The sequence below is a fragment of the Trachurus japonicus genome, chromosome 24 (genome assembly GCF_045865225.1).
Source record: "Trachurus japonicus isolate A0001 chromosome 24, Traja_1.0".
NCBI classification, from domain to species: Eukaryota; Metazoa; Chordata; class Actinopteri; order Carangiformes; family Carangidae; genus Trachurus; species Trachurus japonicus.
In genome coordinates, this window is record NC_140930.1 from 22944162 (window position 1) to 22967318 (window position 23157).

Here is a 23157-nt window from a genome sequence, read left to right on the forward strand (position 1 = left end):
GAGCAAGACATCCACCATGTTGGATGTTGAAGACTTCACACAGAGCGAGAGAGCGAGGGAGAGCGCCTTAGTTTACCGTGTTCATGGCCTCTTACTCCAACCCCAGCCTACACCAATTTCATAACCCTGACACGAAGACCAAGTCTTAAGCATCAAACAGCCATTTAAACTTGTGAGGTCCAGCACCGCGAGCTGTATGGCCCTACTTGTATGGTGGGGTTGATGATCCTCATAAATATAGTAAAACAAGTCCACACACACACACACACACACACACACACACAGTGTTTCTCCTTGATATTTCTTGAGGGTATAAAAGCAAAGGAGGGTACTTAAGAATGAATATACCACAAATACAAGCCAGGAAGGAGAGTTTCAAAGAGAGCCCTCCGCTGGAGAGGAGCAGTCTCATCACCCTGACAAACAGAAATGACCTCCATATTGTGGAAGTGTGTGACTCAGTCCTCGCTGCCATGGTTCACAGGAGACGGCTGTCAGCTAGTAATTAGTGTGCAGCACGTAGCCTTTGTTTCTTCGGAGGCTTATATTGAGAATCTGCTCACACTCAATACTGTTATTTCCAAATTGGAGTCGGAGCATAATTTGCTGTAGTTATCAGATCAGTGAATAATTCTGTTAACCTGAATGAATCAAATAAGCATCCACAGGGTCATTAGCCAATTATTGGCTGAAGCCCTGTCCACTTCTCCCGTGTGAGAACGTACTGACTGGATGAAATGATAGATTCCAGAGCAGTGCAGAGACAGAGAGGGGCTCCTGAAGGTGGTGGGTCATCGGCTTACTTTTCTGCCCTCTGATTTTTACTCTGGAAAAAAAAGGGAAGGGAGATGGCAGCACTGTGATTCAGCAATGTGCTGGTTCACAGACCTCAAACCACCTCCTGTTTGTCAGTTCTTTCCTTAGTCATGAGCCAGGGAGTACTGCACATTTTTCATCTCCACACACACACACACACAAATGTACACCATGTTTTTAAAAGGCGGTGAATTTGCCCATGGTTGTCTAAAAGGATTTACTGCAATTTATTTTAACAAGTCTAAAAGTTGAAAGTAGTACTTGTGGCCCCTAAAGGCTCAAGTGTTCTTTACACCTTGTAATTTTAAAGTGTTGCAGGGAATACTGAAGACTTTGCTATCAATGGCAACTTAAAAGAAGCCTTGACACAAACAAGAAATAGTTTAGTCTGACAGTGGTTTTGGGCCAGTGCCAGGGTTGGGGTCAGGGTTAGTTAGGGGTACGACCACAAACCACCAAGTAGTGGTGGACAAGAGGGATGAGATGAGGAGAATCCAGGACAAGTCTTAGTTTGGGTCAAGATTCCGAAGTAGGACAAATTGGTCAGGTACCCGAGGCCAAGGCCGGAAAAAGCCCCGGTTGGGACCAACTGTAAACAGGTCAGATCCTTAGGGATGACACCGGTAGTTGTCAACGGTAATCATAGCTTTGAGCCACATTGTTTGAGAAACAAACTGGTTGACCAACTGTATGATTGACTAGACCACAAAAATGTTCAAGTGCCTAATTCCCAGGGTACGCTTGAAGCAAACTAGTTTTTATAATGTGTCGTCCAACCACGTCGGAATAGTTTATAGCTGTTCTGAATAGGCAAGAAACCCCATACCCCACTGAAGATTGAGAAACAATGTCCAAATGTGGATACAGGCAGCAATCTGTTTTTATCAGCATTCATAATGAACCCCTTCCTGAAAAGCAACCTTTTTTGGCCACATAAATAATGACTGTCCCCTCTTGAAAGCAAAGGCTGACGTAGTTTGAAGTTTTTGCAGCAATACAAAACCTCTTAGGGGGAGAATCATGGTCTAATCTTAGATCAGCAAAGCATTGACCTTCACCATTGATAAGCCACCTTTACTAAGCAGCCCTTTCTCCATCTGTTATCGAGTTGATGTTGTTGTTGATTTGACTAAAAGAAAAGACTTGCTTCTCAGACTGACAGCAAGAGTTTGAGAGAGCCCAGACCCAAGCGTAGTAAGGATCTTGTGGTTGTTTGGGAGGTTGATGAGAGACATCCATCCACCACCTTTCATCAAACAGTTGATCAGGGTTAGACTCAATGCTGGCTAATCTGTGGGGGCCTCACATAGACTGGCCTCATGCCAAGTGCCTGGCCAGGGCACTATCACACACATACAGCCCTAAGACAGATGGTAGTAGCCCGGATCCAGGAACGGAGCCTCGCCTTCCTTAAAGATGGGGGTTGGGTGGTGGAACATGGAAGAGGAAGCGCTGGAGAGAAAGGAGTGATATGGTGCAGTGGGAGTGCTGGCACTAATACCCAACCCCCTCGGTCCAGCGGGGGGTCTCTCTTTCTCCACCACCAGCACAAGGGCACATCTCATCCTGTAAAGTGACAGAAGATGCAGAGTCTTTGTCTGAGTGTGAGAGGCCGGGTAGAGGAGCACCTTGAGCAGTCGGCCTGCTGGGCGACTGCCTGCAGCGCCATCCCCATGTTTATGCTCTTTATGTTTAACCTTCAAACCTGGCACAGTAAAGCAATGAAAATCACGACTAATGAAAGGAACACACAGACTTTCATTAGTCTGGGCTGATGAACCCATCATACACGCAGAGAAAAAAAAAACAACTGAAAGTCTGGGTCCCGGCTCATCGCTCCAAAATGTAGTGTGGTCAGAAACAAACAGCCCAAACACAATCTTGTTGTGTGGTAAACAGCGTAGTGGTGGGGTCATGTCCTCCCAAGTGTCTGGTCGGTACTGTAAGCTGCACTAGCACAGGATTAGGATGTACACTATCTGATTTAATCCACCATCGGGGGGAGGTTTACTTACCCATATAGCTCAGTGCTAGGAACGTCTGAGCTTCTACTGTCATTGAAGATAACACTTGATTCACATAGGACTGGGTTTTGTTAAAAAAAACCTTCAATTTCAGTCGTGATGCCAACACCTCCACCTTCATACAATAACACAAAATTACAATAAATGTTATTAGAAGAATTGGAATGCATAATGCCTATGGCTCACTGATGTTGATGAGATTTACTCCGTAGGATTTGATGAATGACACAGTACTTTTCAATCCTAGAAGGTATCCTACAAATCCAATTCTATCCACAAGTTTCCGAACGTCATCTATGGTCAAAACCGGAAGCTGGTTTTGTATCTCCGGTGGAATTGTACGTTAACGTTTCCATGGGTTTCAGTCGTTGTCATAGTTGCGGTAAATGCATGGATCTATTAACGCTGGCTTTTAACACGGATGTCAATTTGTGTGATATCTATTGTTAAAAGCTGGTGTTTATGATCCATGCCTTTTACAGATTTTCATTGAAAAAAAATCATCGCTCCAATCGCGGCATTTACCGCGACTACTGAAACCATGGAAGCGTAAACATAAAATTCCACCGGAAGAGTAAAACTGGCAAAACCGGCTTACGTTTTTGATGTTCAGAAAAAGGTGGATAGATACAAAAATAAACAGACAAGACAAAAATCACATCATCATTTTTATTATTTTTCAGTGAAAATTAAATGCTGACATTACAATTCCCACTCAAATCATGACTCATATCACAATAGAAAAACAAAAAAAATCTGTAATCTGAAATGCAAAAAATGATTTATAGATGAGGTCGATGTGCAGAATCTCCAGTATGGTATAAAGATAAAAAGGCACTTACACTAGATTATCAGTGTGCTGCCGGTGGCTTGTCACATCTGATTTTTAGCCAGGTGATGTTAAAGTATCTCATCAATTTATCAGTGTAATGCATCTTTAATGAAAGCTGTGGATAGACAGACAGACAGAGGCTGTCTCATTGCTCTCGCTGTATGTCTGCTATAGCTGTCTTCATAAAAGACTTTGCTTTGGCACGTGAGCTTCTCTGTTATGCAGCAGGCCATTGTCCCTGCACATTTCCTGTCATCTCCTCCAGCATAACAGCTTAACCCACAATGGCGGCATGACAGCGCTACTGCATGTCGCCCGCTTCATTTCCATCAGTTGCTGTGACTCAGGCTCCTTATTGTTTGTCTGCGAAGGCAGAGGTTAATGTCAGGTTACTCAGCAGATCTGATGTTAAAGCGTCGCCTGCTCCCTCCAATGGAGATGGAGTGTTTTCCTTTGTGCGGGGAAGCACTCCATTGTCATGCCATGCCACGTTCCTCATTAGCATGCATGACATGCAGGAATTCACTGAAGCACATTTGCATAAATTAGTCCTCTATGAAGGCAAAAGGCCAATGTAAGAGAGGAGTGCTGGGTGAGGGAAGAGGGAGAGTTGCTGAGGGAGGATAGGGGAGGGTGGTGTAGTATTGCTCAGCCTGTTTATAAATGGATATTTGGCAGGCCTCCTAAAGATGTCATGCGTATTGTCTGTGATTGGCCGCTGCCTATAATTTCCTGTCCTGTAATGGTATCGCCTGTCCACTGCAGATGCAGAGCAGGACTGTTTAAAGTCTAAAACGGCCCCTATCTGTCACATTGATGAATCTGTGTCTTTGTCTTAACTCCTGCACTTAGTGCTGCAAACAGCTGACATGTTTCAAGCATCGTGGTAGCCGACTAATGACCAGGAAACGCTCTGTGTATCCTCCCTGTCCTGCTCCTCTTCCCTTAGCAGTTAGTTTCCTCTGCTCTTCCTCTTTGATTTTCCCTTCTTGCTCCAGCTATCGCCCCTAATATTTACTCCCCTCCCTCCCTCCTTCCCCTCCGCCTTCTCCTCCATCCTGTGCTGCTCCCTTTACAATTTCCTTCATTAGGCTGCTGTGCTGGTTGTAACAGTGGAGTAATCACATATGGTACAGGGCACACATAAAGATGCGCTCCCGCAGGCAGCAGCTGCTGATACTAGCTGAAAATAGATCCCTGGTATGCTCAGCACTTTTTTCCTCCAGCAGAGTTGCTGTTTATCAGCAGCTCTGGATGCAGCCGCCCGGCCACCCAGCCTCATTTAAGCTTCCACTGCCTCGCCTCGCCGCTGCAGTCGGCATGCTTCAATTTAACACACACAACCGTGCCTGTTGGTGTGTGTGTGTGTGAAGAGGCTAGTGGCAGATATTTTAGTGTGCACTTTCTCAGCTTGCTGGCAGGTTTATTTGGTTTATATTTGAAAATATGATGTTTTATGTTAGTCCTCAACACACAACTCATACAGTGCACTTGATCTACGACAAAATTCAGAGTTATCAGAGTGTGTTGATCTCAGAACATGGATAAAACAATGAACCACATATTAACACAATAAATAACTGTCTGTTGTTAAGATAGGTAAAGATAAATATTCTACACTGGGAATGCAGACCTCATTATCATTAATATATGCACATGTAACAGGTTTTCACTCAGATCACAGTGATCTTTCAGAGAAGGGTGATTGCAGTCTGACCGTGTGGCAAATTCTCACCTCATGTTCTTTGCACAAATTTACTGGTGGACTGTTTGTGCAGTGTGATGATCCACCATGAGCAGCCTCTGTATATAGCGCTTGTGTGTGTGTGTGCGTGTGTGTGACAGCTCAGACTGTGTCTCAGAACTCACCAGGAGCATTTCTCTCTGTCACTTTCCTCTTCCTCCTTGTTTTTTCCCTCTTCCCCATCCCATATTGTCATGCGTTCAGCCTCGGGATAAACTAAGTTTTAAGTTAATAGTACAAACAAACAAAACATCGATTCGTAGCCCAAATTTGCACCACCTGCTGTGGAGTTGCGTCTCTATTGCACCCACTCACATCATTCCATTGACTCTCACTTCACTCCTGACTTATTCCACAAAAAAAAAAACAAGACCATAAAAGAAGGGAATGAAAAAACAGAGAATAAGCGGCAGACATTTGCTTTTCCAGAGAGTGAGAATTGTATAAAGCTGCAACATGTCCTCTGTAGCTGTGGAGGAGCCCTAAGAAAACAACCCTGGTGATATCACCAGTTTTTTGCTTTTAATATATTCATATATTGATATATCAAAAAGATTATTGGTGTCGGAATGTGATCTGCAGGATGAAAGGGGCACACACAGCATGACATCATACATTTTGTAGTAGAAAAAAGCAGGAGATGTACATGTAGATTCAGTGGATTCAGTACTGCAGCAAGTAGAGAAATGTGTGTGTGCTGCAGCAGCAGTGGTGTTATGGATGTGCTGTGCTCATCAGTAGAGCGGCTCGTCCAGTCAAAGCCTCTACCCTCCCCCCAATACATCACACACACACACACACACACACACACACACACACTCCCACCCACACATTTACTGTAGCATAGGCAGGTGCACACATACACACAGACAAACGCACACATGCACACACACAATCCCCCCTCACAGATATGGAGTCAGCAGCTTCCCTCTAACAATGACTGATATGCACAGTGCTGTTACACTGTCTGTTAACCAGAGCTCACTGCGCTTTAGACCAGAGGCATGCTGGGAGACTGCAACCTCTGGATGCACAAGAAGGATGGATGGTCAGCTACTTGAGCCGACAGGGGAGATGAAAATACACAGAGATGTCTTACGTTAGATGTATTTATCATTATTTATAATTGTCCCATCACATATTATACACTATACAAACAGATGTTTATCACATCTGTTATGTCTGCTGCCCGTATGTGCTGCAGCTTAAACATTCGGCTGTCTGTGATTGCATCACTGCACAAAGATCTTCAGCAGATGTGTAAATGAAATTGACACAAGAATGAGGATTTAAGCCCCAAATGAAACATGCCAAGAGCAAACACACGTCTGAATATGTAAGAGTAAGTCTTTAAAGCATGTTTGATTGAAGGTGGTTAGGGTTAGTGTCACTACTGAATCAGGGACTGAAGGTAACAGGACCACAGGTAACTGAGAAATATAATGCTGTCATGGGCCATCTAAAAGACAAGTGGACAGATGACAGATTTGACAGCTGTGCCTGTTAAGATGCAACTCATTTACTGTGCAGCAATTATCAACAGAGATGAAACACAGTTATTTACAGTTTTTAAGAGCGACTCACAGCTGTGGTTTTTAATATGAATTTAGTGGAAGAGAATAATGTGTAACTGAAGGATAACAGTATGAAGAGACAATGGAATTGATACAGTGAGTTACACACCAACAAATGGGTAACAAATACAGGTGTGGTGTATATTAGAATAATGCAGTTAATGTCAAGCTCTGTCACATTTACAGCGTATGTTACCATCTTGAAAACAAGATGAAGCGTCACACCAGGTTCATCCTGATAATTGTTGTGGCTTCAGTCAGCAGGTGTCAGCACAGGTGAGCACCGATGGGAAATTACTGAACCACTGCATTACACAGCTTCCTCCATTACTAAAACACCAAGAGAGAAAAGATCTTGTGGAAGAATGTTGTTCATCTTAGTAGAGTCTAACTCAAACAATAGAAGCTAATAAACTAATAATGTTAAAAGCATGGTAGAACAGAAACAGCTTTCAAATTGCCCCTCAATTGTATTTGTGAGGGAAACAACAAGTCTCAATTCTAGCAGTCTCCAGTTTAATGGCTGGGAAAGACAAAAAGTGTAACTGAATTATAGTGCCAACAAAGGACACACAGATGTTTTTCGTGGAGATTTTTTAATTGGGGTATCTGAGAGGAATAGCCTATGTTTTCTAGGTATATTTAAATGTATTAAACTTTTAGGCTAGTAAACATTAAACAAAATTTATGAAAAAAAACTCTTCAAACTCAAAAAGTAAATAAGTCTGCATTTGGAGAACTGTGATGTCTCGATGTTAACGGTGCATACCACATACTGCAACGGCCACAGGCCAGCGTCACACCTCTTTTCTCTCCTTTATGTTTTCTGTCTAAAAACCTCAGTGTTGATGGTTCAAGCTGACCACTCCTCCCACCTCGACCTCTACCTCTGACCTCTGAGTTGTTAGTGATCAAGGCCCATTCAATGGCTTTAGAGAACAATACCCCTGTACTTCTGCCAGACTCAGTCAGTCTGGGTCACAGGAAGTGACCTGTAGACAGAGCTTTTTCACATTAAGATACATTCTGGAGCTATGAAAAAACATAGTAGAAAGTTACATACTACATATTTGAAAGAAATAAAGTATCGCTCAAATAAAATAAAAAAAATGTAATTGTATTATCAGCGATAGATATTGTGGGCTGGTTAACACCATTTGCATTGTAGGTTATCTTTCTACAATAACTGATTCTGAGAGGCAGATAGACCTTAATGTTATCATCTGAGAACCATTTAAATCCAGACTTTACCAGTTTAGTTGGAGTCAAATTGGGTGTTATTTAATTTAAAGCTCTAAAAGCTCCATATCTGTTCTTTGACTACATAATCCTGTCTGTATTTAGGGGTCATACTCCATGCATGGCACGCGTCGCACACATCCTCCAGTGTGTTGTTGTTGTTGAGTTCCGAGCCCCCAGCATATGAGCTCCAATTTGTTCCAACGATTAGTTTTTTTGTTTTTAGCTTTTTTTGTTGTTTTTTTTTGGGGGGGGGGGGGGATGGGGGGTTGTGAACAAGGAACAAGTCAATAACATGTTGGATCTGCGGGGTTTAGACCTTTAGAAAGCAACACACGAGCAACCTAACGCACATGTTTATTTATCTTCAGGAATATCCACAAGGCCCTATGATTTAATGCGTTCTTCGACTTGCTCAGATGACCCTCGAGCTATTTTTACTGACATGTTTGTGTTTCCTCATGCATACTACTAAGTTGTTTTTCCAAGCGGAAAAAATCCACAGAGCAAATTCTGTGGTTTTATAAGCTTGATTACTTAGGAGAGAAAATCCTGTTTTACTAGTGGGGTGTCTGGCAGAGACCGCAGGACCTCTGGAAGCTGCTGCAGCGCTCGCACAGTGCAGACTGTGCCACGTAGGGTAATTCATCTTCCTGTTTCCCCCAACAAAGGCAGCAAAACAATCAGTAAACAGTCGGCTCATTAAAACCACATTGGCATGCTCATCCTTTACATCTAGGAACCTCTGTTAGGTTGTGTAAAAAAGACTTTACATCACTCAGCCCATGAAAAGGTGCTTTACAGAGCAAACAGAAGCATCCCAGATCCAAAGTGGATCAATTGTAATAGCTTTTGTACACACACTTTTTTCTCTGTATCGTTTGATCGCGTTCCCCTGAGTGCCTAACGGTAATGTGTTTGTCACCACAGTGAACATAAGTAAAGCTGCAGAGATTGGGTGCTAGAGCCTGAGTAAAGTGATGAACGCAACCTAGTGTGAACCTCAGGCTGATCTCCAAACAGCAGACAAGTCCTCAGCGTTACAGCCAGCTTTTCCGGCTCCTTTCTCTCTTTCTCTGTGTGTGTGTGTATGTGTGTGCGTAGCAGCAGAGGGCAGCGCAGTCTGGACTTCTGCAGGCTCAGGAGTTTACCTAATTATCTGGCATTAAGTCTAAATGGAAGGCTTCCCTCTATCATCCAGTGCCACATGGCCACAACAGGGATAAGCCGCAGTCTTACAAACCATTAGGCTTTACAGGCACTTGACCCGAGGACACAGGACACTGACACAGAAAGTGAGGCTGTGGGGGCTGTGCTTCAGTCAGAGCACTAAAGCAGTAAAGAGCAGAGTCAGACATTCATTACAGTGCTCCAACATTAAAGCTGCTGTTTACTGTGAAGTCATTATTGATCTGTGCTGTCAGATTCATTATCTCATTTCTTGCTTCTGCGATAAAATAGTTCCTAACATAAGGCACCACTACATGGGTTTAAATACGTTGAGCAGCAAGTCTTTGGTTCGAGTCCCATCCTGCCCCTTTCCCCTACTCTTTCCTGTGCTGTCCATCTCTAAAAATGCACATCAAAAACACAAAATAAAAAAGATAGGTCCTAAAGCTCAGTCAAATCTATCCAGCGCCCGTTTCTGTATGTCATTCCCAATCCCCACAATCTGGTTCTTTTCAAAGTAATGCTATCATTTGGCCATCCAGCGACACCCAGCCTCCCTGTAGACCCTCGCTGCCAAGCGTGAATACATGAGACTGAATGAACATAAAGCAGCACTTGTTCTTCAAGTAAGTAAGGGTTTTGCAAACATGAGGCAGTAGCAGAGTGGGTGTAGGGCAGAACCAGAGATGTGACCACAGAGCAGACAGTGGTGGACTGCTGGAATGTCCCACAGGTTGTTATTATGGACACGAGGATGGACACACACAACCTGCCAACATTCCCAGAGCACCAGTTCTTATTTACTGCTGTATAGAAGCTTCAGTGCTGACCCAATAAAAAGATTAACTGGTACTTTACACTGTTTGTTTATGGTTGTTGGAGCTGTCGGGTTATCTCACCACACTCCAAATGCTCTGAACAATGGCTGTGCTGATGGTAATGCTGGCAATTTCCCTGTTTTTTTGCAGGTCACTGCCAGGGGATTTGCCCCATTGTTGCAGTTTGCCTACACTGCTAAGCTGTTACTCAGCAGAGAAAACATCCAGGAGGTCATCCGCTGTGCTGAATTCCTGCGCATGCACAACCTCGAGGACTCATGCTTTCGCTTCCTGGAAGCTCAGCTGCGCAGCGAAGATGACAGTCTGCTGCCCTACCACAAGGTGGCCCCGGAGGCCAACAACTCGGAGGATGAGAGCATGCAGTCCGAGGCGGAAAGGCCCGCCTCTCCCAGGGCGCGGCGGTGCGCCGACGCCATCGCCTCCTTTCGACGGCCCGACAACGATCGGCTAGCGATCGCCATACCCGGCAACTTAGCGGATGGCCGGCTTGACTTCGATCGGCATGGAGTGTCAGACCTGCCACGATGCCCCAAGTACAGGAAATACCAGTGGGCTTGCAACAAGCACAATAGTGACACCTCCTCACACACCAGTACCTCAGGTTTTCCAAGCACATTAAAGGAGAGCAGCGTTAGCGCGGCAGTGCCGGAACAGGGCAGGCTGCCTTTGGCACAGATCAAAGTTGAACCACAGGCAGAAGAAGAGGCCGTCTCGTTGTGCCTGTCAGGGGACGAGCAGGATGTCAGGGATAAGGACAGTGTGACAGCCATGGAGATGGACAGCCCAATATCTATGGAAAGAACCAAGAGAACCAAGTCTCCTTCCTGCCTCCGAGCCCTCTTCAAGAAAGGGGTGGACCTCCCCAGTCTGCCCAACACATCACAGCAGCTATTTGCCAACAGACTCGTTTGCCCCCAGGACAAAGGAAACTCTCAGGGAGATCACAAAAAAGACTTCAGGCCTTTCACTGGGGAGCTGGATCTGTCTGTTACATCCCCAAAGGACATGGACGGTTTCCCTGCAGGGTTGTCCCTCAAGTCCGCTTCCTGTGATGGGGTCTGCAAACAGGAAGTCGAGCTAGACCGCCGTAGTGTCATATTTTCCTCAGGGGCCTGCAACCGTCTGGGAACCCCAGCGCATTCCTACCCTGGTGGGAACTCTTTGGAGATGGAGCTCTCGGAGCACATGCCAAAGGGCCTGTGGGCTGGAGCCAGCCAGTCCCTCCCCACCTCCCAGACCTACTCTCCTAGCACCACCTCAACTGAACCTCCACTCTTATGCCGCCCAAGGCCCAACACCAGCTGCCCAGTGCCAATCAAAGTGTGCCCACGCTCGCCGCCTTGTGAGACGCGGACCAGGACTTCCAGCTCCTGCTCCTCGTACTCCTACGCCGAGGACGGCAGCGGAGGCTCTCCCTGTAGCCTGCCCCAGTTCGAATTCTCCTCCTCGCCGTGCTCCAACGTGGCGCGCTGCCTCAATGTGGACCAGCAGGAGCAAAGTGTGGGAGGGGATGCTCTTTTTAACCAAGTGCGGCCCAAGATCAAATGTGAGCAGTCCTACGGCACCAACTCCAGCGACGAGTCAGGGTCCTTCTCGGAGGGAGACAGCGTTCAGGAGCGGGGGCCAGAGGTGAGTGTAAAACATTGTCTTTCACATGTAACGCACAATGAGCCATCGCACTCAATTCCATCATGGCTAATTATATTGCAGTGGTCCCGCTCTCCAGGTCTGCATTAGCAGTCATTAAATCATCATGTAATTGAAGTAGGAGTGTTCAGTGCAAGATTTACAGCACCACCAAAGGGCACAGATGTGCTTTGATATTATTAATCTGCTTTATGCGCTGTTGGAGATCCGTGTAATGAGTCTGAATATGTGAGTCCAAATGCACCAGGACAGTCTAAATGCAGTCGGCTGTTTTTTAAGACCGTGATTGGAGGATCATCCCGGCTGAGAGGAGCAGTGTTTGTGAAAAGCACTGCAGGGTCAGGATTCTCTCAGGGGTAGACCTGCCGTCTGAAGTGATTCCCTCTGGCTCTGTTTGTCTCTCTGCCACTGCCAACTAGCCTAAGTATCTCCTTTTATCCCGGCAGAAATACTGACGTCTGTAATCTGCCCTCCATAAATATGCATGCGCTTAATTCTCAGCGCAGCCCTTTAGTCGACTTGTGACATTTCTCATCTATCACCAATTAGCTGCAGCCGCAGTGAAGGTGTGCGATTACAGGGATTACAACCAAAACATTACAGCGGCGGCGAGCCACGGAATGTGAGTGGACGGGGAGGTTGAGCTGGGCCTCTGGTGCAGTCTGACAGTGCTGACGGTGACGGATGAGTAGCCAATCCTCTAATCATCCTCCCCCTAATCCACCTGGGCAGACGTCCTTTCAAAGCTGCAGACTAGACGACTGTTGTTGTTTACCAGGTAAAGATCAGTGAGGGACTCCTATGCACAGATGGAGCGCAGCGCCGGTGTAATAACATGAAATGAGCAGGTTCCCACCGCAGGGAGAGTATACATAAACATACTCATAATACTCACTTTCATTTTATTATATTTCCCTTCAGCTCGCTTCCATGCGCTGTTGCTGTCAGATTAAACCTCAACACATATGACATCATAGGTTGGCTGTAAACGACAAGCCGTCTGCTCCAGGGGTCTCAGTGTCACCGCCAGGCCGTCTTTAAAGGGATAGTTCACCCAAAATTAAAATTTCACTCATTATCTACTCACCCTCATGTCGATTTTCAAAGTCCTCCGTGCCTTCTCTGAGTTACGGGGGGGTCCGCGCAGCAGTATTTGTTGTGAGTGGATACCACTTTTCTTCATCCAAAAAGACACACCAAAAAACATCCAAATACCTCCATAGTGCTCGTCTGTAATGTCCCTCTGGTATTGAAGCCCCGACATGAGAAATTATTCCGCCGGTCAGTGCAAATCACGTGAGATTTTTACTGACACAGGAAGAGCAGTGAACTGAGACACTGGGAGCTTCTGCTACAAACAAGCTTAAAATATAGACTTGTTTAATTTTTTTTCGGAACAATTTCTCATGTTGGGGCTTCAATACAAGAGGGACATTACAGACGAGCAGTATGGAGGTATTTGGATGTTTTTTGGTGTGTCTTTCTGGACGAAGAAAGTCGGTATCCATTGACAACCATTATATGGACAAATACTGCTGCGCGGACCCCCTCCCCGCCCCCGTAATTCAGAGAAGGCACGGAGGACTCTGAAAATTCTTACAGCTCTTAGTCGACATGAGGATGAGTAGATAATGAGTGAAATTTGAATTTTGGGTGAACTATCCTTTTAACCCCTGCGATATTACATTCAGTGATGTTTGCTTGTGTAGACGGAATTATTTTTGATGAGCTCTGTGGAGGGGGGGGGCGCTCTAAGTGCACAGAGGAGAAAAAGAAAAGAGAGAGAGACGGAGACAGGAAGAGAGAAACTGGTGTGTTGCCATGGTGATCAGATTTACAGAGCAAGTTGCAAGGGCTGGAGCTACATGACAGGGTTGTTCTTTTTCCGTGTAAGGAACTCAGTTCCAGCGCGAGAGATAAAGAGGTTCAGCAGTAATGTGTAATTATTACCTCCATGACGTGACCCATTGCCATTAGATTTACAGGCTTCTGAAGGGTCTGCTGAATGTGCTGCAGTAAATTATATGGGACTGATTTACAACACAGAGCTGTCGACCTAGCTCAAAAAATGACCACAAGACATTTCAGTTCCCTTTGTCACATCGGCGTGTGGGTTTAGCCTGTGTTTATATCTGTCAGCCGTTGTAGCCTGTCCATCACACACAGACTCACGTGGGGTTATCTGCCAGCTATCACAGGCTGCTGATAACATTTTTCATGAATGAATGTTTCTCAGAACTGCCAGCTCTAGAGTTTATTGCACCACTGTTATATAGTGGAGGTCACACAGGGGTATAGTTGCAAAATGAAGCTCAGTGTTATGTTACTCCCCTTTGGCCTTTATGTGGTGAAGAAATGCTACCTCATGCTTCCTGGGCCACTCTTTTTTCCAACCGCCGCCCTCTGTAATTCGGGTGCACAAACAAACATATGGAGAGGGCTGTCCTCTCTGTGTTTGCTGAGCAAATGGCAGAGGGGGAAAGCAGCTTAGGTAAAAATAGCTGCAGCCCAGGACCACGGATTGGACACAATGAATACCGATGAGGAAGGAAGTTATTAAAGTGCAGGCCCGTCTGACCGGAGCGTTGCCATTCAAGGTACTGTGGCCAGAGTCACTTGAGGTCTCTGGGCAACTCCTGCTTTGTGGTTATGGGCTGCTGCAGTCATGTGAGCCACATCTGTGAAGTGGACTATCAGTGTTTTGTCAGACAGCACAGTCACCTTAGATAGACAGGCAACTTCTGAAAGGTCATCAACAAACTTCTAAAGTCTGGATTTTCAAAGGGGATTTTGATATGCAATGTCACAGTGGTTTCAGTTTGGCTCAGAGTTAACTGGTCTAACAGCAGTAATGTATACTGAACTCTATATGCCACTTTAATGTATAGTGTTATATATATGTAGACAAAGAGAGAGCTGGATTTTAGACAATTTTTTAGACCTTTTTTGCAAATTTCATAAGAAGGCAAAACTGAAACATCACATTAGCTAATGCAGGCCTGTCTGGCATTTCTCATCATCCAAAATACCTATCCAAATGCATAGTAGGATGTGGCTGGTGGAATATTCTATTAGCGGTTCAGCATTTACACAAAATAACTTTTTGATATGAATACATGATTGTTATTAACAAGAGATATAATGCATCTATTGTTTTATTCTATACTTGTATGATATAACCAATATCATAGCTAGCATGTTAGAATCATTGAGCTCATTGACTGTGACTGTTCTTTCCATTGTGCTACATTTATTCTGTGTTTTAACATTCAGCTCAGCTGTTACTGCTGCAAAATGACAATTGAATTCATTAGCAGTATTTAGTACAGATAAGTAACAATTAACATTGTGTTTTAGCAGTTACTTTAACGTGTAACTTTCCATTGTTCCATAAATTATTAAATTACATGATCAATGTGATGGTTAATTCTGGCAAATATTAGCAGACTCTCACCTGAGTTTACTGACTTTACGTTTCCTTGAATGGTTTTTATGGCTCACTTTCATGCAGTGGCCTCCCAGTAGAGCCACATAGCAGGTCCCAAATCAGTCAGTGGATCAGAGTCTTCAATCATGCAGTTCACAGCTTAATGTTATGTACAGTGACTTTTGAACCTCGCCAAACGCTGCCACAATCCCACATGGATTACACTGAAAAAGAATTTAAGCAATGTTTCCACCAGTACCTGGATTTATGGAGATGCATGCACACAGCAGCATGTGTTCCCCAGCCGGTCTCTTTGTGTCTCTCAGAGCTGCAGCTCCTCGTTACAGTGTGGGCGTTGAGTTGTTACAGTGCATCGTCTGGCTGCAGAGGTGCAAATATTGATCTCAGAGGGAGTGGGAGAATTAGGAAGTACTAGCCCTGATATGTCAGAGCATAGTTTTTTTGTTTGTTTGGTTGGTTGGTTGAGTTTGTTTGTTTATTTTTAATCATATAACCATAAACTTTAATGAACTTTTGACAGGAAGTGCACAGATTTAACATCTGTGCACAGAATATTAGTTCCACTACCCTTGCACAATGCCAGAGATGCTTTCTCTACTCTAGATATGATGTGGCTGTGGTCGTCACCATTCAGTTGTTGCTAACTTGTTTTAGTCATATCTAATAGCGATAATAGAGGATGTGTAGCCTATCAGATGAAATCTGAGTGCTGCTTTTTCAAGTAATATTATTACCCTTTCATTTGAGGGCACTATGGTTAATTGAATTAAAGCAGAACGACAACTCCGTCAGCGATCACAGTGGTATTAAGTGTTCTTTGTAAATACAGTGTTCTTTATAATTATGCAGTGGAACACAAACAGGGGCTATCCAACATGTGATAAGTGCAGCTGAATGACAGTGGAGTGGGTGCAGCATTCAAAAAAACTAAATAGCCAAAGAGACTTGTTGTGTGCACACTGGGTGATACAGTGTGTGCATGGAGGCTTTTGTGTTTAATATCAGGTGGATGTTTGTCCTGTTCATTTCCCTCTTTAATCTATATTTAACAGGGGTGACATGTAAGAAATGTACTTAGAATATCACAGCAGTCATATTTTGTAGCCTACAAGGTACACAAAAGGGAGACTTGTTCAAACTGAGCAACAGGATGGCTGTTTACCTAAGTATTTTACTTTGAAATCTATATTTATCCTTGATGCATATTCAGAAAAAAATGTAGTAACAAGGTAAAGAGATATAAAGCCGCATCATTACTTCCCAAATTGCTGCTGGGGCATGTTGCATCTCTCAGGAGAGTTGAGGAGAGTGGAATAAGTATAAAGAAGAGGTTGTGTGTTTGTATTTGTTGAGCCTGCAGAGAAGAGGATAGTGTGTGTGTGTGTGTGTGTGTGTGTGTGTGTAGTTGTGTGCCATCAGGCTGGACTGGAGATTCCCAGGATGCTACTACAGCTGAGTAGCAACAAACCATACAGCAGTTGGGCCCCTAGGGGGAAGCTGGAGCACAGAAACAACACTATATTCCTCCACATGGCTTTACATCCTGTGGTCCAACCTGGAAGCATTGAGGTATTTAGCATCCAGCTACCTTACAGTGGTAATCTGCCAGATTCTTGTTGTGTTGATTTTGGCCTTGTCGCTGCAGCTTGGCGGCCAGGGCTGCGGTATTTTTGCAGTCAAATTCCGAGAAGTAGCTTGGCAATGAAATGGTGTGTCCAGTACTGCACTTTTTTTTTTGGTGTTGTTTCTTTGGGTTTTCTGTTGATGAAGTTTCACACTTTTCATAACTGCAATTTTTTTTTTCATGTGTTTACTCAAAATAAGCAGCAGTTACCAGTGCCAGTAATGTAAAAATGATCTGATTTCCTTCCATGGAAAAGCATACATAATATTTAATCTTTTTTAAATTGTGAAACTAATAGATGAAACAATTCATGTTTACATGCAGGAGAGCAAAAGTAGTCATTAATTTATAGTAATTAATCAGAAAATGTTGCTGATTATTACCTGGACCCCCAGGATAGAGGAGTTACCACTGAACCTCTCATCATCCTCTTCATTAAGATCTAACCCGGGACTTGCATATGTAATGCTGCTTTATAATCCCATTTGCAAGCATATGAGACGTAACGGGGGTTAATTACAGAGATAGCATGGAACACAAATGTGCGGAATTCTGAATCACACAACATTAAAAGATAAGATCTCATTTTGGTTTGAGATTAGATACGGGACAAGTAAAAGTGCTCGGGCCTGGAGCAGAGGTGCCAGGCAGCGATCACTTAAAGAAATTGCTTGAAGCAAACTACCGGAGAAAATATCAGAGTGCTGACAGCCCAGGGGTCTTTGAGTTAAACAGCTGCTCCAAGCAGAGAAATGTCTTTTGTGGGAATGAAATTGAGTGTTAAAGCTTTAGAGCAGCTTAACAGGTGAGCTCAGGCTGACCCCTACCAGGCCGGGTCATCCATTCAACTGCCCCACCTCACTATACTGGCCTCTTCCTGATGCAGGCTGCAGCTGCTCAGCTTACAACACAATGCAAAGACATCCCATAATGTAGTCTTCACATCTTCGATCCGTCAGGTCTGAATGAGCAGGAAGAATGTGTTGAATGTATGTTAAAATAAGTTCACGCTTTGCTTTCTTTCAAGATTAGAAAATGGAAAACAGCCACGTGTCTGTGCCTAAAGTAACAGAGCTGGACCCAGGATATGGATTGTTAAGTTTTCTTTTAAAGGAGCAGTTCCATGTTTCAGCATAACAAGCAAGTCTAAACACATCCCAGAGCACTCTCTGTACTAGATGCACAGAGATAGGTTTGCTCTCCTATCATCCGAGAAATAGAAAGTATGTTTTCCAAGATGTCACACTGCTCCATGTTCTATATTGGAAGTTGCTATTGCTCCTACATGTCATTTTTTAAATGCGTCAAGTAGGCATAAGTAGCATAATCCATCAGATCCTCCACTTTTTGTACATTAGGTGTTGTAGGTTTTCAACTGATAGCATTTTTGTCATGGATTATTGAGTGTAAATTAAAGTGTACATTTTATTCATTTAAAGTTAAATCTACAACACAATAAAATATTTATAAAATGTGTGTAGCTACATTGTATTGAAAGACAAAAAAACCCCTCAGCAGGTGTAAATGATCACCTCACCTTGAAGCCTGAACCATCCATCATATTTTAACAGTGTAGGTGTCGGGGCTGAGGCGCAGCACAGCGCTGGTCCAGATAACAGATGAGCCCTACTTTTCACTCCCTACCCCATTTGCTGCAGAATGACCCAGACAAAGAGGGTGACTGAGAGAGAAATGTAGATCCAGAACAGTTAGGGTGTGAATTCACCAGCGTGGAAGTGTACTCTGTCATCCCAGCTTTGCCTCTGAACTGGTTCTCATGGTGGATGGCTAAATTTAGCCATCCCCAGTGTACCAGTGACTGGTGGATGCAGAGGAGAAAGAAACCAGCACAAGGTTGCAGCGTCTCCTTCCCCCCACTCGTTCGGCCACAGATTTCCATCAGATCCTGTTGGTGGACGAAGCCAACACTTGTGTGTCTGCAGCTCCGCGGGATCGTAGAGACGCTATCTAATCACAAAGAGAGTCATCTTCTCCTTTGCTTTAGATAAAGCTGGCAGCTCGCACTGATGTTTTATTGCTCTCCCGACGCCTCTCTTTGAGGCTGGAGTTGTCATGCCCTGGCAAAGTAACGAGAGCCCAGTGTGGCCTTGAAAGCTCAGGCCATTATTTATTCATGTGTCTGCATGCAGATGTTGAGCCGAGATGAGAAATAGGGCTCCTGGTGGCTCAGAGGGCTGCACTTCTAATGAGGAAACTCAAGCTATTTCCCTTTCAGAGGGAGATTGATGTCTAGATTTGGCTTTTTGAGTGAGGAGTAATTTTGATTCTGTGGTTGAGTGGGCACCTCGCCTCATCCCCCTGAGTGCAGCACTTACACCAGGTGACAGCTCGGTCCGCTGCTGTGTACCACAGTGTGGAGAAACAATACTGCCTCCGCCTGCAGTCATCTGAGCGGCTGAGGGTCTCCGGGGAACATCTGGCCCCTCTGGAGTCAGCCAGGTATGGAGTGGAGTCACATCCCCTTGCTCCTCTTTCTCCTGTCTTCCTCCTTTTGTTTGGCTTTGTTCTTCCTGCGCTCCACGGAGGCAGCCAGGGAGAGAGAAAGGGAAAGGGAGAGGAGAAAGAGAGAGCTGCAGCTCCTCTCATCTCTGCCAAGCTCTCCGGCTGTCTTCCTCTGGCTCTTTGTTATGCCTCCGCTGCTTCCCTCTGCTGCCTAGAGCTACAGCTCCCTGGTGCACACAGATACCACTGGGGTGGATCTGCCTATGATGTGCTTATCATAAGGTTTGCCATCACCTCGGGGAGAGAGGCTGACTTGTTGTTGCTCTCCAAACTGAGAAAAAGAGAATAAACACATACAACCTTGATGTGTTGTCATATCAGTGGCGGATTATGATTTTTTTTTTTCTTTTAATCTTTTTTTGATTTTGGTTTGCACTGCCAAATGACTGCCATATTTATTTCACAAATTCTTTTGTTGTGCGGCCTGTGAGGACTGCTGCAGCAGATATTCATGACCCCAGAAATCACCTGACACTGATTTGGATCAGGTTGACAAGTCACTGCCCCTTCTCAACCCCCCACCCACCCACCCCAAATGCTGGCATACTTCTCAGTCAGATGGGGAGGCACGCTTCCAGGACAGATGGAGAGGGACTCTTTTCTTGGATCACCTTTCCCCCCTATGCTTGAGAATGTGCTACATGTTAAATGTGAGGCGGAGAGAGCTGAACGCTCACTAAGTCCTGCTCTGTGAGGCATGTGGGCTGGTGCTCTATTGCCATCTTGTGGTCCAATGTAGTAACTGCTTCACAAGAAGTGGGGAAAATGATACAATTGGTAAAAATGGTGTTTATTTACTTGTTAGGTTTAGCTACAGTGTCATAATAATCATAATAACAAAGTGATAGTCCTATAATTAAACTTACCTGTTAATGCACTGACCTAACCCATCATAATTGGGTTTTATTGGAGGTTAAGTTTGATAAGTAAAGTAAAGTATGCCTTTACCCACGATAGGGAAATTCACAGGATTACAGCAGCAGTACATACATGCAAGTATATTCACACATATAGTGCACACAGTGGACTGGTAAAATATATCAATACAAGACAAACAAGATACAGAAAGATGCAAAAGATATGAAAAAGGGATATATAGATATACATATACAGTGCAGTTGTGAGTGGGGGGGTTATTGCACATGTGTTGTTGTTTGTCTACTTACTGGGAGCAGACCTTGTTGTAAAGTCTGACAGCATCATCTTTTTACACAGTATCTAAGTATTTGCTTGTGGTATGGATTTCCTCACTATGTTTATTCTGCATCAACATTGCTGAAGCTCTGGCTGGGATTTCAGAAATACTGAGGTCATGATCCCTGCTCATATTAGAGTTTTCTCAATCTCCATCCATACTGCCAGCTATAAGACTCAGAAATACTGAGATACTGTAAAAAAGAAAAAAAGGGGTGGGGGGCGGGGGGTCTGAACCTTATTTGGAAAGCCCACCTATAATTTCTGTACTTTTCAGAATCAAATTGTGACTTCATATACTCAAAGTTAATATAAAGGAATAGATCAAATCTTCGTATCGAGGCCGTGCACAGGAACTGTACGCCTACACAGTTTTTCTCTTCAGTTGATTAGATCTTTTCTCAGGTCTGTGTGGGAGTGAGCAGACAGTTTGACATTTTCTTCACTCTCCTGTTGGCTTTGTTGCATCTGATAGAGAGCAACAATCTAGATGTTTATGATTTTCTATTTGTACATGATGCTTTGTATGAATCCCAGAATATCTCCACCCAACATCTTATCAGTCAAAATGAATGAAAACAACTCCTCTGCAAAAGGCTTAAATTTTACAATTAAGGGTCTTTAAATGTAGCCTTTTTCCTTTTTTCTATTAGTTCAGTATACATCATAGATGCATTAAGAAGTTAAACACTGTCAAACAACTATAAGTATTAGAATGACACTCTGCTGTAAGATATATGGACTTGTGCATGTCCATCCATTTGAACCCATGTTGAATAAAATAATGGGTTAAATAAATACAATAAATTAAATTTTTCTTAATTCTTATGCATCATATATCCCCTTTTTCTTTCCAGGTGAAGCTCCCTTTCCCCGTAGATCAAATCACAAATCTTCCACGGAACGACTTCCAAATGTTGGTGAAAATGCACAAACTGACCTCGGAGCAGCTGGAGTTCATCCACGACGTGAGGCGGCGGAGCAAGAACCGCATCGCAGCCCAGCGCTGCCGCAAGAGGAAACTTGACTGCATCCTGAACCTGGAGTGTGAGATCAGAAAACTGGTGAGTTGACGGCTCTAACTGGTCATCAGTAGTAACAGTTACCTGATGATGTGATGATGAAGTAACCTACCTCTCAATGGGACATCATTAGTTAGAGCAGATCTGCTCCGTCAGCCCTTCGACACCATCACACTGCCCTCTAGTGAGTGTGTTTTTGATTTGTTGTGTCAGCTCTCAGAAATATTTACAGCCGTCTGTTAAAAGCCCCATGAGGGTAATAACAGTAATAAACCTTTTAGTGTGAACCACCTCCTATAGCTCACAGGACTCACAGCCTGTCCCAGCTGTTTGCAGTGAGACAGTGAGTGAACATGTAACTATATTAGATACCCACATAACATGTCAGATGTTTGATAAAGATTGCAGGATATGAAAGGGACATAAAGGACAGAGGATCTGTTGGCCTCTAGTGGCACAAGCTCTGAAATGCAACAATATCACATTTCCCTCCACTCCTCTGGCCTGTAAATATGACAAAGTAACACTAATATTTGTATCATGTGAACCACTACAAAGTATTGTAGTGAGTGTTTCAACCTTTAAAGTAGAACTAATATTCTTTATCATGCTGCGAACCTAACAGTTATTTCAATATTCATGAAAGTAACTTTTCCATACCTGGAACAACTTAAACAAACAACGTAAAACGGTTCCTGTTGCACCGTTGAGGTTATAGGAGAAACAGAAATTGCAACATAAATTTGTCTAATAATGTTATCATGACTATACTTTCTATTCAACTTTCTCCATTCTTTAACCTGATGAGTCTAAACCTGCTGAATCACATCAGTGCTGCTTCATTTTGCACAGCCAAACTGAATTTTGGTGGAAGTTTGCACACATACCATTAGTCAGACTGAAGTTTGGACTAGATATAAAATAGGAGACTGAGTTGAAAATGTTAAACCTGCGAGCTGCTTATAGTCCAGGCAAAATAGCGTTTTACGACAGACTAATTGTCACAGAAGGTTTTTCACCATCCATCATTTCTATGAGGTGTCTAGAACAACACACTAAAAGTCCTAAGAAATCCTAGTTGGGGAAATATGTTTAATTTGCATCATTATTTACTGTATAAAGTATTGGTGCCGACAACAATACACCCCAATGGGGCTATTTTTTTCCTTTACGCCTATCACAATGAAACTTTACACAATGAAAGTATCCATACAATGTAACATTTTTTGTATTACAAGTTTCTTTGAAAATGAACTTGAATATGCAAATGAGCCTTACACTAATCAAATATGCCCAAAATACACCCGAATAGGCTTCTTTTTTTCCTTTACTCCTACCACAATGAAACTTTACACAATAAAAGTATACATGAAAAGTAACATTTCTGTATTTCAAGTTTCTTGGAAAATTAATTTTAAATATGTAAATGAGCTCAACACTAATTGACTTATGGTCAAGAAG

The 23157-nt window shown here is 43.7% G+C and overlaps 1 protein-coding gene across 2 annotated transcripts in view; it reads left to right on the forward strand.

Annotated features, from left to right (window-relative positions):
• Nucleotides 1–23157, forward strand: part of bach2b (BACH transcriptional regulator 2b) — a 101179-nt gene that overhangs the window by 69759 nt on the left and 8263 nt on the right. For both annotated transcript variants that reach the window (XM_085771471.1, XM_085771472.1), the window contains exons 3-4: nt 10368–11867; nt 21532–21738. In XM_085771471.1, the coding sequence (XP_085627597.1) occupies nt 10368–11867; nt 21532–21738 (1707 nt within the window). The remainder of the gene's footprint in view (nt 1–10367; nt 11868–21531; nt 21739–23157) is intronic.